Below are 18,726 nucleotides of genomic sequence, written 5' to 3'. Positions count from 1 at the left end.
GTAGTGCCCATATTACATAAAATTGACATACTGAGGATGTTAGGTGGGTGGTAAAAATATAATTGTATATATATTGTGTATATAATTGAATTACAGTATTGACTAACCAAATAATCACACAATAAGAATTGATAAAACATCCTGTGTGGTGTATGTGTGACCACAACTGATTTAAACAACACTTGCTTTTAATGACCCTGACCATCAAAATATAAAGTTTATGGTACAAAATAGAGAATATTAAATTTGGTTATGGTGTTTGGCAAAAAGGCAAACTACAGCATATAAGTGAATATGGCTTTTATTTAAATATAATATGTGCATTGAAAAACTGATAGATAACAGAAAAGAAAGCATACAATGACTACAGTTGCTTATCAGTTATTTATATTTTATTGATTCTCTCTTGTTTTACAAAGCCTCTTCTTAAAGCTGCACAACATGCATGCAAAAAGTAACACATTTTTAATAATTCCGTGTTATTACATTGTTGTTTCAAAGTAACTGAAGTGTGTACAGTATATATGACCCGAATGCTCATTCAAACTAAAAGAACATATGACCATATAAGGAGTGTATATATTATTCCCTGGGGGTGGTGCTGAAAGAACAGCTCCCACTAAACACGACTGCTTTTAATAGCGGTCCCCTGTGGCGGCTTTTCCACGAGACCCTCTTTAGCTGGACAGAGGGCAGTCATGACAAGTCATGAATCAACAAAGTTCCCATACACGAACCGGAGAATTGAAACCTGAGGGACATTTGGTGGCGACTATGAGAAGATGAAGAGGCAAAACGTGCGGACACTCGCCTTAATTATCTGCACTTTGTCCTATTTATTAATGGGAGCGGGAGTCTTCGACGCTCTGGAGTCAAAGCAGGAGAAGACCCAAAAGGGCAAACTCGACTATCGAAAATTTCAACTCATGTATAAATATAACCTTACAAGATTTGACTTCGATCAAATCGAAAAGGTTGTTTTGCTTCTGAAACCTCACAAAGCCGGAGTCCAGTGGAAGTTCGCCGGGTCTTTTTACTTCGCCATCACTGTAATAACGACCATAGGTAAATGTTTCACTTTTAAAGGATTTACTTTTAATATAGTAGTTTTTTTATACAACTTATCTAGATTATTTTTTAATAATAATTTAATGAGTTATTCATTTAAATTTTTAATGGTATTGTAACGACAATTAATTTCGTCACATGAGGAAATATCGTGAATATCTCTCTTGAAGTGAATATTTTTGTGACTCTTATGGTTACTTACCTGAGTGCTTTTTAAAAAGTGACCTATATAGTTTTTATGTTCACTTGATGCACAAAATGTGCATTAAAATTTAGGTTAGGAATGTAATAAACAAGGAAGCATTCAATAACAAAATAATCACTTACCAAATGCTTAATCCTGTGATATAGTGCATAATTCTGGTCATTTATTTTGCTAGATTAATTCATTCAGAAATGAAAATTGGTTATTTTTAGAAGAACGCTTCACAAAATGTAAATGGACGTTACTGTAAAATAAAGGTGCTATGAGAACATGTCTTGGGCATATTGTTAAATAAAAAATCTTTAACATCCAAAGAAGAATCATATTGTTTCACAAAAGTTTCTTTACATTAAAATGTATGACAGATTTGGGTTATTTTTTTTAACATTTAACTGAACGATTCTTTGGAGAACCAAATATTGTTCTCCTGTGTGAAGAAGCTTTGTAACACCATTTTTTACTGTATACAGTATTTGTTTAACCTTTAAATTATATCTTTTATAAACAGGTAACTTGCAGTCTTTGTCACCATATAGTCAAGAGCAGAAATTCTGTAATTTCATAAAAAAAAGTAAAAGTATACACTTAAAATGCTTCATAGTCTTTATTTGCTTTTTCACACTTCATTTTGTGTTATTGCTTGTCCAGTATTGAGGACCGCATGGAATTTCAACAAATCTCCAGGCTTATACCGTATTAGTCTCCCTCTCACTGGAAAGTTTACAGCATCATCATAACAAAAATGGAATGTCTATATACGCAAGTCTCACATAGATAACATCTGGGAAAAAGAAATGTACTCTGGTGTAACAGGCGTTTGTAATAATATTTATCAAAATGTGAAGTACCTTCAGTACAAATAAATGTGGGGGGTGAACATCTGATTATAATCTCATGACACTGGCCTATAACAAAAGTAAAGACACTGACCAGCCTGTTTTCTTTATTAATTTTCCATTGCAAATGGTTTCGCAGTAAAAGTTTGTTTAACTGATATGAACCCAGAAACAGCAGCAATGTTATTTTTACTGAATTCCTCCTCCAGCAGACCTCACAATCACAAGAACTAAAGCACTACTATAGTAGCCTATAGTCTTAACATTATTTTCATTTATTTATATCCTCATCTAAAAACATGCATGTCCCACTCTTCTTTTCAAGGATATGGTCATGCTGCTCCCAGTACGGATGCTGGGAAAGCTTTCTGTATGGGGTACGCACTTCTGGGCATCCCCCTCACCCTGGTGATGTTCCAGAGCCTGGGCGAACGCATCAACACCTTCGTCCGCTTCCTGTTGCACAAAGCCAAAAAATGCATAGGCCTGCGGCGCACAGAAGTTTCAATGGCCAACATGGTGACCATCGGATTCTTCTCCTGCATCAGCACCTTGTGCGTGGGAGCATTCGCCTTCTCCCACTATGAAGGTTGGAGCTTTTTCCATGCTTTCTACTACTGCTTTATAACCCTAACCACCATCGGTTTTGGGGACTACGTGGCCCTGCAAAAGGATGATGCCCTCCAAAACGACCCTCATTACGTGGCCTTTAGTTTTGTCTACATCCTGATGGGCCTCACAGTTATCGGTGCTTTTCTTAACCTAGTGGTGCTACGGTTCATGACAATGAATACGGAGGATGAGAGAAGAGATGCAGAGCAGAGGGCCCTCCTTTCCAAAGATACTCAGAAAGCCCCGCCTCTGCGCTGCACAGACCCTTCAACCCCCGTTGCCAGGGGCCAGGACAAAAGACGAGGGTTGAAGAGCGTCTACGCTGAGGTGCTTCACTTCCAGACAGTGTGCTCCTGCCTGTGGTACCGAAGCCGAGAGAAAATGGTGATCCTCCCGCAGGATCTGTCCTTCACTGATGCTCTAATGGAGCAAGGAGATGTGTCACCCCATGACTTCTTTGAGTCTGACCCCACAGGCTGCGTGTGTAACCCTCAGCGCTGCTCAACCATTAGCACTGTGTCTGCTGATCTGAAAAACATCTCTCCATTCAGGCTCTTCTCAAAGAGACGTAGATCTGTCTGAATCACCTCAGTTTCTTATCAGGATTGTTGATGTTTAATGAATTATTTTTCATGTAAAGATGATGGAGCAGCACACCCAAGGTTGAGATGAAATTTAGGAAATAATTTGATGGGTGTTTTGCATCTTTAACCCTTTACAGATACTCACTATTTGATAATTATTAATATATTAAACTTGACTTCTGCATTAGGTAGTTCAATGACATATACATAATACATGTACATATACATATACATATACATTCAGGACATGGTCAGCTGGTCATGATCACTGCCATTTTTTTTTCTTTTTGAATGAATTGTTTTAAACTAATTTTTGGACAATTGGCAGCCATTAAGTATGTGACATGCCAAGACATTGTAGCCAGACTGTATTCACTTCAGCACTGTAATAAGTCCACTATCATACAGTATGCTGTGCTAGACTTTAGTATGGCAAACAATATGAAACACCTACTAGTTTTGAAGATAAAGTTACAGTACGACCTTGGCTTGAACTACAGCAGTTATCGCATACGGACCCTCCAAGTGCTCTCAGTACTGATCTGGACATCGTGTCCTGTGTATCCCCTATGACTCAGAGAGGGCTTGCTGTTTGGACCACACGGGACCGTGTGTCATTTTCACGTCCCGCCAAGGAGAAAGCGCTCTGTGTCCAAGACTTTGCCTTTGGCTATTAGACCTGCATGACACACAGTGACAGAAGGAAGTGCATTACAACAAATGCCTGCATTTCCCTCCCATGGTGGCAGCATCTGTTGCTTTTCCTTAGTTATTTTTGGTTTTGGTTTGGCATCTATATCTATGAGAAAGGTAAGAATATCTTTGGCCAGAAGGTCAAAGGGGTGTAGGACATAATGTATATTTATGTTTCTATTTATGTGTTTACTAAAGAAATCAGGGCAAAAATACCTGTTTGCTGATTTGTTTGCTTCAAATTTAGATTTAAATTATAAGGATTGATAAAAATTAAATTGCGGCAGTAAGATTTAATATGCAGTTTTACATAAACCTTGTACTGTAAAATGTATTATTAATGTAAAGCCAACAAATAAAATAAAAGTTTAATATTCTTTCCAATGCAATTGTTTATTGAACCTTAACACAAAGTTCTATGTTCAAAATACATTCGTTTTTTCATTGTCATTAATTTATCATAATATGATAAAACATTTTTATAATAAGCATACACTAAAAATTAAAAATTAAAATAAAAAGTGAGTACACGTTATTACAGTATAAATATTCATATAAATAAAGTAAAAATTATATTTTCAGAACATTGTTTCAGTGAAAACAATAATCTCTTATGAGTGTTCAAATACAGCAAATAAACAAACATTCTTTGAAGTGCATCTATTTTATTGCTAAAAACAACGTTATTTTGTGTATTTGGTATAATGGTTAAAAAACACATTATTTTCCTCATACCATAAATATTTGTAGCTTCAGATTGCACTCTCTTCCCGACACGCCTGGATTTGAAAAGCTCTGTGTCCCTGATTGGCCAGCTAATCTGTACATTGTGATTGGCCTGAATACCTCTTATGTCAGCAGGAAATGTGACGCTCCTTACCATGTTTGAAAGATTCGGTCACAATGCAATGCTAACAGGAGTTAACTTACAGGCAGTGCGTCCTAGCTGGAGGAATTATGATAATGTCAGTCTTGTCAACATCACCAATCCCAGAAAGTAAACTGTTGCTACAGCACTATCTGTGTGTTTTTTGTAGTACAAGAAAAGAGATTTATGTTGGAAGACAATAACTCACATCATCGTTTACTTGGGATTTGTACCTTTTAACATGTACTAATAAACAGTTACACACCAAAGGAAATGTAAAAACGTGAATAGGACAATAGGTGCTCTTTAAAGTCAACAGAAATAGTGTTTGCCATTCAACTCTGTGTCTTTATTTTCGAGTGACACATTTAAGGATGTTATGTTTTGGGTTTGTCCAAATACCCACACTTGTGGGGGAACCACTTAAGAGTGATCCAGTCTATCCCATCATGCAACTCAATTGCACTAAAATGATGTGATGTCAAAAAAACACACGTTCATTTAAAATATAATATAAAATATAAAAATATAAAAATAAAGTGTTACTAATTTGTTTGTGACTCCTTTTATATAATTTTTAATTATACAACAAAGCCCGAAATCTGCCCAAGATGATGACATGAAAATGAAAAACTTTCAGTTTCAGTCAAAACACAAAATACAGAAGGTCCTTAATTAAACTCCTGAAAAGTTCTTCCTTTGGAGCTACGGACTTTAGCTAAAGAAAATTCTAATAAGAAAATGTAGATATCCATGTGATATGAAAGCCAAGCAGGCATAGAGTGCTGCAGAGATGATGTATTTTTGTAGGCTAAAGTCCAATTTATAGTCGTGCGTAAATTCTACGCCGTAGCTATCCCGTAAGTTATCCATAGCCTCTGCAGGTCCCGGGACACTGGTTCCTCGCAAAAAAGCCCATTTGTTTTTCACAAAGACTTTTGCATTATTATAAAAAATAAGCTCTGTGTGTAACAAAAAGTTTATGACACTTAGACATTTTGTCCAAGATTAGCTACAAACAGGCTACGGATAACCTACGGTGTAGAGTTTATGAATGATTATAAATTGGGCTTTGTCTTAACAGATGAACAGCTGACAGGATCTTCTTTGAAAAACATTCAATGAAAATGCTGAATTGTTGATGAAAAGATAAAGCAATGGATAAATCCCATAGTACATACATGGGACCAGAGGCATTCTATCTGAAAACATTCCCAAAACATGTGCATCGCTCTCCCAGAAACCCATAACTGGGACATGAAGCAACCATAACCTTTTCTGTCTTTTCTCAGTTTTTAAACTACCCTTCCACTTGAGCAATAGCAGGCACTGCAGGATCTCTTGAACCTTGATAAAAATAAATCCTAATCCTAAAATGTGTTTTAGTGCCAAAAGAGGTCACACTTAACACAGACGATGCCTAAAGAAGACATGTAGGGGCGGTTTCCCGGACAGGGATTAGACTAGTCCTAGACTAAAACATTTTTAAGAGCTGTCCATACTGAAAACAACTTGAACTGACATATCTTAAAATACACCAGTGCCCTTTGTTTTGCCTCAAATTGCACATAGGTAATGTTTATAGTAAGGCATGTTTGTTAAAACTAGTTATATTTCCTAATTAAACTAAGGCTTAGTCCTGGATTAAGCTAATCCTGGTCCGGGAAACCGCCCCGTAGTCCTGAAAATGTAATTAAAAAAAAAATGTGTACATATTTCCTCAATTTTCTGTTTGTATCTGAAATAAAATAGATTGAAAAATAAATATGGATGGACATTAAAACTTCTACAATAACAAGTGTTGGTAGACTTTTGCACAGTACTGTATGATATGATATTTTTTCCACATATAGGCCTACAGACCTGCCAACCTTGGACATTTTTTTGGTAGCATCAGCCAAAAGGACACACGCAGGCACGCAAGCACACACGCACGCACGCACGCACGCACGCACGCACGCACGCACACACACACACACACACACACACACACACACACACACACACACACACACACACACTCTGGTTTCCGTGTTTTGTGGCTAAATACATGTTTGATACTTTTATGATTAGGGTAGGAAAAACACTTTGACACTATGGCTGCGTCCGAAACCGCATACTGTTTAGTAGGAAGTACCTACTTACTTGGCATTAAAACAGTAGGTACTGTATAGTATGAATCCTGGTAGTATGAAAGAGATTCGGACATACTACATCCGCCATGTTGCTACATCACGTGACATACGTCGTCATCACGTCATGTCATTTCAGCGCGAAAACAGCCGCATGCCTCTTCTTCTTCGTTGGATAACTCCTCTCCCGGGGCATCATGGGATAGTGAAGTGTCCATCGTATGCACACTGCAAAATCTAACCGGAAGTAGTAGGTCATCCTGGTACTTTTCACATACTTTTTTTTCGAATACTATGTATCGGACATACTAATCGCCTCGCCTACTGCTTTCCGTGTACTATATAGTATGAAGTAGGTGGTTTCGGACGCAGCACTACTCACATTATTCTGAAAATAAGAGGGGTGCGAGGGGCCTCCAACATAAATTTTGCTTAGGGCCACCCAATTATGTAGAACTGGCCCTGCATCTACTCCAAATTTCAACGAGTGCAGACAGTTTGCGGAAGTGCGAGAGTAAACAAGACATAAGTAAGCTAAGATTGAATATTATACATAACTTAAAACACACACAATGACACATTAATGGTGTCATATTACAGCATATTACTGTATGTGTGGGAATAACCAGTTTGTTCATATTGTGAAGAATGAATTAAATAAACTTCTAAATAAAAAAGTTTTGTTGGTAGCATTTAGTAAATTCACTTTAGAATCTTAGGTCTAAGAAATTGGTTCAAGAAAGATAAGCGAAAGATAGATCGTTTTATAAGTACATGTCCCTTTAAAATTACCAGGCAACAACGCGTTTTTTCATTGGCTGCAACAAATGGTCCCAATGCTGTGGAAGTTTTCAAGACCACGATCATATCATATCATTTAAACAAAGTTTTATCTCCCAGAATAAACATGAACTTTAAAGAAGCGTGTGCGAAATTCTTGGACCAGAACAGGAAAATCGCGCTTTTAGCCGCAGGCACATCTGTTGCTTTACTTGGACTCGCGATTGGGTATAAATACACGCGTAAAGAGAAAAAATTAATACAAGTTGGAGTTATTTCTCAGCTATTGGTTCATCCGATGAAATCTGGGAAAGCTTTGTCGGTGGACACAGCTGAATGTCTGCGAATGGGACTGAAATATGGCGAACTGCGGGATCGGTGAGGTTTCGTAACGTTACGAGAAACTGGGCTGATTTATGCAATTGACCGCATATTTACTTCAGTGTACTTTGGTGTTTTATTTAATGTTGCATAGCTCTTAAATCATGTGCACTGTAAGTACTGTTTAAGGAAATTATTGTTTTGGTGTAGCACGAGGATTGCCATGTGACAAACACTACTGTACACGTTGTATTATTATTTTGTAGCCACTGGCTGATTATAACGGAGGATGGACACATGGTGTCAGCCAGACAACAGCCTCGAGTGGTGCTGGTATCTTTGACCTGTAAAGGTGGGCAAATGTGTCTCAATGGACCTCAGATGGAGGAGTTGAAAGTTCCTCTTCAGCAGCCAAATAATAAAGTTTTGGACTGCAGGTACATTAGTTCTTGCAGTAGCCCGAAATGTATTTGCACACTGAATTTGAAATAATAATAATACAATTAAACAAATGTATTTAATTAATGTGCATATGAACACAGTTTTTCAGCTGAGTTCAATGTATTTTAGTTCATGTCTGAAGAACTCTTCAGGCACACACAAGTTTATAATCAACATGTACAACTAAATTTAACCACCAGAAAATGCTTTTTTTAGTTTTGAGAGGTAGCTGTAAAAAAATATTTTAAATGTTTCTTTGAAGCCTAAAGTGTGCTTTTTGTGAAGTGTTGTTTCTCTAAGTTTGACAAAAATGTAATACAGTGCCAGTTATATCATTTTTGTGTCCTTATACTATCAAGGTGGAAGACATTGAGAACTTATATAAACAATTTTGCTTGTACGTATAGAGTGTTTAGTGTGGACGTCCAGGGGAGAGACTGTGGGGATGAAGTGTCTGAATGGCTAACCCGATACCTGGCATCAGACAAGACTTTTCGACTGGTTCATTTTGAACCCCATCTAAAAGCTCAGAGGCCTTCAGAGAAAGAGCCTCTTTTTCCTAAGGATGAAAAGGTACTCTGAAAAAAAGGGAATTATTTTTTATATTTAAAACACATTTTCTGTTTAACAATGCTGACTCTCAGTAGATGGAGCTAGTGAGTCATTTAAAACTGTATCATTGAAGTAACTTTTTTTGCGGTGGTGTTGCTAATTTGTCTCATGTCTAATAATGCACAAAACCACTAAATAGTCAATAAGAGATATTTTAAATTGTTTACTTTTAGTCATTGGCATAATGGGGTGTATCGTGACTTTTCAGGTGGCTTATCCTGATGCTGCTCCTATCATGCTGATGTCCGAGGCTTCGGTTAGGGACCTAAATAGCAGGTTGGATCGTGATGTTACTGTCGCTCAATTTCGTCCCAGCATTGTGGTCAGTGACTGTGAGGCGTTTACTGAGGTATAACAGTATTAAAAAGTTATTTTTATATACACATATATTTAAATATTATATAAAATGTATGTATACATACACTCACTGGCCATCTAATTAAGTACCCCGTGCTATTACTCATTTACTTTCATGTGTGCTTTTAGTACAACAGATTTAACAAAGTGCTGGAAAAACTGCAGAGATTTTGATCCATAGTGACAGGATAGCATCATGTTGTTTCTGAATTACTTTAATCGAAAAGTCATCCATTCCTTAAAACAACCATGCCAAATCCCCTTTGCAGTGTCTTCATTTCTTAAATGCATTGAATTGCTGCCCTGTAGCTGACTAGATATATGGATTAACATTTAACAGGTGTACATAATAAAGTAACCAGATTGTGTGTACAGGCTGTTCTACAAGTTGTTTTATTACCTAACATGAAATGACAATGACCAATATTTGCATTTTCCACAATTATCTTTGATATATTTTTAAGCTGTGTCTTTTGTTGACTAGGACACATGGGATCATATTCAGATCGGCCAGGTAGAGATGAAGAGAGTCATTGGCTGTGGAAGGTAATGTACATGGTTACATGTAGACTATACACTGTACTCCAGTGTCATTACTAAGGCAAAACTCTCCAGTAATATTTAATAGTTATCTACCTGTCTCTTTAACACCAGATGCATTTTAACCACTGTTGACCCAGAGACCGGAGTCATCACTCGCAAAGAGCCCCTAAACACACTGAAAACGTAAGCGTGCACAGACAGAAGTTTTGCTTTTATTCGTTGGTTAATCAGTTACATGTTTTTTTGTGTACACTGGACTTGAGATAAAGATCCTAAAAAGAAAATCATTATTTTACAGCAAAAATGTTGAGGTTGGCACATAACTTCTCCACAGCTTTATTGTTATGCCAATACAGTGACCATGCCATTAAATGGCACCATGTATAGATTTTGTGTACTTGATGGCATCTCATAAAATGTGTCTACCGTTCACGTTATCATCTGCTTGATTTTTCCTTTCAGCTATCGACTGACTGATCCTACACAGAAAACTTCACCAATACTGGGACAGTATTACACAGTCAAGAAAACTGGTGTTCTTCATGTTGGTCAGCCAGTTTTTTGGATTACCTATTGAAACCAGGATTGAATGCGGAACCACATACCTGTAATAAAAGCTGGTGAATAATTTTCGTGCAAACACATCATGATTTACATGCAGACTTCATTACTGACATGATTTTTATTGAATATAAAGAAAAAGGTATTGAATCAAGATACCTTTGTAAAAATGTTACATTTAGCCATAGATTATTGGAGTTAAAGAACAAATATCATATGGATTCCACGTTACATGTTGATTAATTTACTTTATACAAATAATACCTAATAGTTTATACATAATATTTTACATTTATGAAGCCAGGATCTCTATGGGCCTAAATCAAATCAGTATCTTTCAGTATTAATATTCGAAGCATAGTTCACCCCAAAAAAAACAAAAAAAAATTATATATATATATATATATATATATATATATATATATATATATATATATATATATATATATACTAATATTTTTCTTATTTAAAGATAAATAAGATATTTTGATAAATGATGGTAAACACACAGCTGATTGTAACCAATGACTTCCATAGTAGAAATTAAAAAAAAGTATGGAATTCAATGGGTACTATCAACTGTGTGCTTACCATCATTTATCAATAAATCTTCTTTTGTGTTCATCAAAATAAAACATCTGATACATGTAGGTTTAGAACAACATGAGGGGGAGTAACTGATGACAGAATTTTTGGGTGAACTATCCCTTGAAGTGTTTTGGGCATTCCAGAAACTACCAGTGTAGTTGTAAAATTATGCTGCTAATACATTGGAACCATTTTCTATGTTTATACTCCGTATTGCATATTGGCATCTGTAATTTCATGTTAAAACATCTGGATTTCAATACAGTTAACGTTAAAAGGACTTCAGTGACATAAACTGTTGGGTCCTTTATTTTTATGCTATTAGTCCATCTAAGACACCTGGATTAGAAATATGGTAAAAACTTACTATAAGCATGCCATCTTAGATAAGTAAATTCAACATATTTTTACATCACACAACAAGTTTAAAAGACACTGAGAACCAACTCCAAAAGAATGGACCTCTAAAAATGGACCAACAACTGGTAAACCATTTTTTTATGTATACATTATCATTTTAACTTAAAATTGGTGAATGCAGTTTTCAGATAATCTAATCATTTAAAATTACAGTGCTATTGTTGTAATACAATTTTATAATCAGGCATTGAATAGTGTACTGTACCAATTAAAGCCATTGGAATCACTATGGGGTGTTAGGCTATTAGTTATAATTAGGTAGATTATTGATTATTCTTTACTCATTTGTTTATGATGCCAACACACTAAATGCAAAACTTTGCAAACGCTTTGAAACATCCAGTAGATGGAGCCATTTCAATAACTTGAATGCACTTTAAAAATGGATGTAATAAAAACAACACAATTATGCATGGTCCCAAACTAGACACATCTGTGTTTTTATTGAAACAACACATTTTGTGTTATTTTGAACACAGCCTGTGTTGTCACTTTTATTTTTTTAAACACAAAATTAACACGAAATGACACACTGTGTTAAATAGCATAACACACACACACACACACACACACACACACACACACACACGCACACACACACACACACACACACACACACACACACACACACACACACACACACAAAAATGAACACATACGTTTTTAGAGTGTATTGTTTTTAAAGTTATGCATCCTTATTTGAGGAAGCAAAACTTTTCATCCAAGCATTACTTCATGTGCATTGCAGATAGAGGCTGTCTGTGTTGACAGACCAATGAGTCTTCAATTAGCACCTATAGCTGTCTAAGGTAAATTTAAAGAGATAGTTCACCAAAAATGAAAATTCTGTCATCATTTACTCACCCTCATGTTGTTCTTGTGTGAGTTTCTTTATTATTATGAGCACAAAAGGAATATATTTTGGTGTACAAAAAGGGATATATTTTGGTTATATCGTATTTTTTACGATATAAGGGTGCAGTCAAGTGTGTGAATTACCATCATTTATAAAAATTACATTTTCATGCAGGTTTAAAATAAAATGACAGTAAGTAAATGATAAAATCATTTTTATTTTGGGTGAAATATCCCTTTAACTGTTTGTTTTAATAATAATAAAAAGTCCAGTTCTTACAGGAAATAAAAAAGTAAAATAATGGAAGTAATGTAAAAATAGTTTTATGTAGTTCTTCTCATTCTTTATATGCTCTTGTAATGACATTGTACAGACATTTTTGTTTTTGGGGTTTTCTTTTAGGTAATTATTCTTAGTATTTGCTACTATTAAAATATAAAAAATACATCATCATAATTAATAATAATGATTGAAATATGCATTGCGCATCCCAATAATGATTGTAACAGAACTGAATAAATGTATCCGTGATGCATTTAGGATTAAAAAGTGAGAGTTTATTGCAGTACATTTTCTTAGCTACTGTCTGTAACGTTTGCCTCTCTATTGCTATCTTTGCTTTAAAACACAAAAATTGCTAGTTACCTGCAAAAATCATACCCAACAGGTCAGTATATATTCGTTACAAATCAAGTTTAGTCAGGAGATAAAACTATATAAAATAAAGTTACTGAACTGACGTTTTATTAGCCCAAAATGTCTACAGAGCCAAAGAGCCCACAGATTAAAAAGAAACTAGCCCCTTTTCCCATGAAGTATCTTCAAGACAAACACAACCTCATTGGGTAGATGGCTTTTGTCAGCATGTTTGTCACTCATTAAGTAAACATTCCACATGGGGCTCCTCCTATGGTTTTCACTGGCAATGGAAGTTTATTTTCTTCCTTATGCACTAGCACATCCACATGAAATATCTCACTAAGTTGACAACAAAGCTCACCAATTTGATTGACAGGGTAATGCAAATCATGTTTTGGCTTTAATCAGTTCTGAAGCACTTACGTCTTCTTTTTTAAAATTGTGTCCCGTTATGTGAATTATTATTTTATATAAATATGTATAGGTGCTGGCAATTAACCAAATAGTTAAGTTTGACTCAAAAAGTCATTTAGCACCAACAGTACATGCCCTTTAACAAACAATATGAGTAAGACCATATAGACACTAAATCAATCATTTTACAGTTTGAGTAAAATCTCCAATTATTTTTTTGTAAATTGAATATGCCATGCATCCAAATACTCACCATTTAGTTTGTCCAATAGAAGTTAATAGAACAACTATTTTGTAGCCCAGAAAATACATCTTTAAAAATTAAATGTTTGTTCTAGGTGGACTGTGGACTGAAATGGTCCACATCATTGGCTGTGACTCTATAATTAGTGTTTAAGACACGATGACAAGCATCTGCTAAATGGCAAATAATTACAGACAACTATCCAGACAAAGTAATTACAGAGACATCATACGATTAGGTCTTGTGTAGTTTTTTATTCTTTACATTCTTTGTGTTGAAAAGATTTAAATGGATGAAGAGCACAAGTGTGACTTACAGGTCCTTTTGTAGGATGTTTTGTAGGGGTTATCACACTTAGGCCTGGTTTCACGGACAGGGCTTAGATAAAGCCAAAAGTAAGCCTTAATTAGGACAATTATAATTGTGGACTAGAAAAAGCATTACTGATGTTTTCAGTTAAAGTCTTTTCATGCTCAAACATCCATGTATATTCTGAAGCCTAAGATCAAAGTCATGAGTACACTGTCAGGAAAAAAGACAAAACTTTACCTTTTTGTCACTAGGGTGGTATACTCAAAAGAATGCTGAGTTATTTTGGGTTAAAACAGCCCAGCATGGGTTAAATTACAAACTAGCAGGCTGGGCTCTTCCCTTTTTGACCCAATGCTGGGTTGAAAATAACCTAGCATTTTTTGGTGTGTTCCCCTTAAAGGTTCCTTTTTGTACAATACAACACATTAAAGTGTTATACCTTTTTGGCTTCAATATTATACCCTATCGGTATCTGTAAGGACCTATTTTGTACCAGTTAAGTGTTACGGGAACAAAACATTTAACTGTAGCATCAAAGGTTCACCATAGCTTTTAATGTACAGTACAATATTGTATTAAGTTTGTATACCTGCAATAGTAAAAAACACGAAACCTTTAGTACCACCCCAGCGAAATGTATAGTTTTGTACTTTTCTTTGACAGTGTAGATCCGCCCCGTCTGTAAACCTATAGGGCTAAAAGTTACTGTATGTTTAAGCATAGCTTAAGGCAAAATTAAGCTCTCCATGTTGTTTTCTATAGGATAACCCAAAACTTGGTTACACAGTCTTAGACTGTATACCGATATACTTTGTAGATTAATTGTCAATATGATATAAAAATTTAATTTTGATTTTGCATTTCGTCAACTTGAAATTTTAAGGTTCTATTATTTTATCAAAATTTACTTATTCACATATACTTATTCTGTGACACCTAAGTTACATTATGTGATGTTTTTTTCCAATTTCATTATTTAGAAAACAAAAGGTTCAGTTTACTGAAAGATTAAAGATTTCTTTTTAATTTTAAATGTTTTCTTTGTTTGCCTAAAACAAACTGAATTATAGATTTCAAAAACTTGTGGTCCAAATTGCGAAAGCTTAACATTAAAGTACTTGGGGGGATAGGTCATTATTGTGTTTATCATGTTATTAGCATTATTTCCGCAGGAAATTCCAAACCCAACTTGTAAAACATTACCAGTAATTTTCTGTCATCACCATAAATGTATAGGTTGTTCACGACATAAGTTACTTTAAAGGCAGAGTGCATGAGCTCTGAAAGCCAATGTTGACATTTGAAATCACCTAAACAAACTCGCCCTTATCCCAATGGAATCTGGACCTTTTTTTAAAAGACCCGACCCACACATACGCAATCCAGGAAACAATGTCTGTTAGTAGACACGCCCCTTACTGCTGATTGGCTACACGTGTGTTTTGGTACTCTGCACGACTCCCTTTTCCAAAGTGTTTCTCAAAATCATGCACCATGCCTTTAATTATCACATACAATGCACAGGGTTCCCACGGGTCCTTGAAATCCTTGAAAGTTTGTGAATCTGGGGGAAATAATTCAAGACCCTGGAAAGTTTTTGAAAATATACATACATACAGGTCATTGAAAGTACTTATATCTTCTGTATGCGAATGTTGATTCATACCAAAATGCTTTTTTGCATAGTTGTGTTTGATATATGAAAACGTCTTTGGTTACGGATGTAATTGTTCTTCCCTCAGAAGGGAACGAGACGCTGCGTCTCCCTTGCCTTACTTCCTGCATCCCTGTAACGCCGTATTTGGCAATATTTCAGATAGCGCCATACTTCCTGGCTCCCGCGTCACCCTGTCTTTGTCGTTAAGCCTCACCATTGGTTGAATTTTATATACACATTCAGACGCACTTACCCCTGGAAGCGTCCCCAAAGTGTCACGGCAGTGACGCAGCGCTAGTTCCCTCGAAAGGGAACTGTAACAATGTATCTTAAAAGCTAACACGATGTAACCTTGCTCTCACTTAAAATGTGTCCCCACATTTTGTCTTTGAATTTTAGGGTATTGGACCTGGAAAGGTGTTGAAAGGTCCTTAAATTTGAAGTTTAATAAAATACTACTACATTTTTACCATCAAAAGTGATTAACTTCCACTAACTAATAAAGATAAATAAATGCTGAAAACTATACTATACATTGTTCATTCAAGTTAGTTAAAGCATTAACTAATGTTAACAAATACAACCTTATTGTAAAGTGTTGCAAACAAAATTGACCTTTGACCGTAAAAATGCAGCATGAAGTTAAAACAACTTGGTTTTGCAAGTCATTTCAACCTACTTTTCTAAGTTTTGACCTGTGATAAGTTGACATAACTTTTAACTTAAATGGTTTAGAGGAAAACATCACCGTTTTTTCAATATTTTCCTTTGTTCTTACCTCAACTAAGACGAATGATTGCATACCTATCTATTTTCAATGCGTGCACTTAATCTTTGTACAGCGCGTCGTAGTGTTGGGGAAAGTTACCTTTAAAAGTAATGCATCACAATATTAAGTTACTCCCAAAAAAATTATTGCGCTACTTAGTTACTTTTCATGGAAAGAAATTCTTATGTTACTTTTTAGTTACTTTTGCATTACTTTTTCTTGGCTGAGGCTTTATCTCTTAAAGTTCTGCATTCAGAAATTGCATATTTCATCACAAAAATTTCGAGATCTGGTCTGCCATCTCAGTTTATGAGTCAAACTGTTCCCACACAGGCGTGTATGCATAGAGTGCATGATGTGACTACATTGAGTTGAATTCAGTACATAATTTTTTTTAAATCAAATTATTTAAACAAAAAAAGTAACTTGCTTTACTTTTTTGAAAAAGTAACTCAAATATTAATGTGTAGATGTAAAAAGTAATGCGTAACTTTACTAGTTACTTCAGAAAAGTAATATGACGTAATGCACGTTACTTGTAATGCGTTACCCCCAACACTGGTCTTGACTGTGTTAGCATTTAGCCTAGCCCCATTCATTCCTTAGGATCCAAACAGGAATGAATTTAGAAGCCACCAAACACTTCCATGTTTTCCCTATGTAAAGATTACATGAGTAAACCTGGCGATTTTTAAGTGGATAAAAAACTATTTTGTATGGAAAAGCACTTAGTTTGCAGTACTTGGACCTCGGCACGCAGGTCCTAAGGAATGAATAGGGCTGTAGGCTAAATGCTAACACATTCATCACCCGCTAGTGCACGCATTGAAAAAAATGTATGTACATGTATGTATGTACACTGTGTGGAGAATTATTAGGCAAGTTGTATTTTTGAGGATTACTTTTGTTATTGTACAACTACAGTGCTCTTGGTCAATTCAAAATGTTAACAAACCCTCAAACCTGAACATTTAAGTAGTAAAAGTGAAATTTTGGCTTTATTAAGAGAATATATGTACATCATTATTATGCAACTATTAGTGTGCAGAATTATTAGGCAACTAAATGAAAAACAAAGATTTTACCATCTCACTTGTTTTTTTTTCACCTGTTAAAGTGAGAATAATAAACAAACTCTACATTTACAAAAAAAATTAAAAAAATATATAAACTCAGTGACCAATATAGCCACCCTTCTTTTCGATTAACAGTCACAAGCCTTCCATTCACGGATTCAGTCAGTTTCTTGATCTGGTCTGAACCAACATTTTGTGCAGACGCAACCCCAGCCTCCCAGACACTGTTCAGAGAGGTGTACTGTTTAGCTTCACTGTAAATGTCCTGCTTAAGAAGGGATCAAAAGGTCTCAATAGGGTTTAAGTCAGGTGAAGAAGGGGCCATGTCATTAGTTTTTCACCCTTAAGGCCTTTACTGGCCAGCCATGCAGTGGAGTACTTGTGATGTATGTGATGGAGCGTTGTCTTGCAAAATAATCAGATTTCTTGAAAGATGCACACTTTTTCCTGTACCACTGCTTGAAGAAAGTGTCTTCTACATTACAGGCAGGCAGGCACAGACAGGTATTATTAAAGATGAGCTTGTTGGACATTTTTGGGTTGAAAATGGAAATAAAAAACAACTCTCAGACCTACTGCCAATTTTTAGAAGACACTTTCTTCAAGCAGTGGTACAGGAAAAAATCTGCATCTTTCAAGAAGACTTTTTTATGCAAGACAACGCTCCATCACGTACATCAAAATACTCCACTGAGTGGCTGGCCAGTAAAGGCCTTAAAGGTGAAAAACTAATGACATGGCCCCTTCTTAACCTGACTTAAACCCTATTGAGACCTTTTGATCCCTTCTTAAGCAGGACATTTACAGTGAAGGTAAACCGTACACCTCTCTGAACAGTGTCTGGGAGGCTGTGGTTGTGGCTGCACAAAATGTTGGTTCAGATCAGATCAAGAAACTGACTGAATCCGTGAATGGAAGGCTTGTGACTGTTATCGAAAAGAAGGGTGGCTATATTGGTCACTGAGTTTATATATTTTTTTATTTTTTTATAGTTTTATAATTTTTTTTGTAAATGTAGAGTTTGTTTATTATTCTCACTTTAACAGGTGAAAAAAACAAGTGAGATGGTAAAATCTTTGTTTTTCATTTAGTTGCCTAATAATTCTGCACACTAATAGTTGCCTAATAATGATGTACA

The 18,726-nt window shown here is 35.6% G+C and overlaps 2 protein-coding genes and 1 long non-coding RNA gene across 3 annotated transcripts; all 3 read left to right on the top strand.

Annotated features, from left to right (window-relative positions):
• The first annotated feature begins 647 nt into the window (after positions 1 to 647).
• On the top strand, positions 648 to 4,382 carry kcnk3b (potassium channel, subfamily K, member 3b). The gene is made up of 2 exons (XM_065288646.2): positions 648 to 1,065; positions 2,435 to 4,382. Exons 1-2 carry the CDS (start codon positions 783 to 785, stop codon positions 3,301 to 3,303), a joined length of 1,152 nt encoding a protein of 383 aa, XP_065144718.1. The 5' UTR covers positions 648 to 782; the 3' UTR covers positions 3,304 to 4,382.
• A 3,417-nt stretch (positions 4,383 to 7,799) lies between these two features.
• On the top strand, positions 7,800 to 10,683 carry marc1 (mitochondrial amidoxime reducing component 1). The gene is made up of 7 exons (XM_065288647.2): positions 7,800 to 8,156; positions 8,366 to 8,536; positions 8,948 to 9,113; positions 9,361 to 9,501; positions 9,994 to 10,055; positions 10,164 to 10,235; positions 10,515 to 10,683. The coding sequence occupies exons 1-7, from the start codon at positions 7,906 to 7,908 to the stop codon at positions 10,627 to 10,629; spliced, it is 978 nt and encodes a 325-aa protein (XP_065144719.1). The 5' UTR covers positions 7,800 to 7,905; the 3' UTR covers positions 10,630 to 10,683.
• A 314-nt stretch (positions 10,684 to 10,997) lies between these two features.
• LOC135778186 (uncharacterized) lies at positions 10,998 to 12,210 on the top strand. Its single transcript, XR_010544427.1, has 2 exons — positions 10,998 to 11,518; positions 11,642 to 12,210. It is a non-coding gene; the product is annotated as an uncharacterized lncRNA (long non-coding RNA).
• The last annotated feature ends 6,516 nt before the right edge of the window (positions 12,211 to 18,726 follow it).

This window comes from Paramisgurnus dabryanus, chromosome 17 (assembly GCF_030506205.2).
Source record: "Paramisgurnus dabryanus chromosome 17, PD_genome_1.1, whole genome shotgun sequence".
NCBI lineage: Eukaryota > Metazoa > Chordata > Actinopteri > Cypriniformes > Cobitidae > Paramisgurnus > Paramisgurnus dabryanus.
This window is presented reverse-complemented; position numbering and strand designations above follow the sequence as displayed.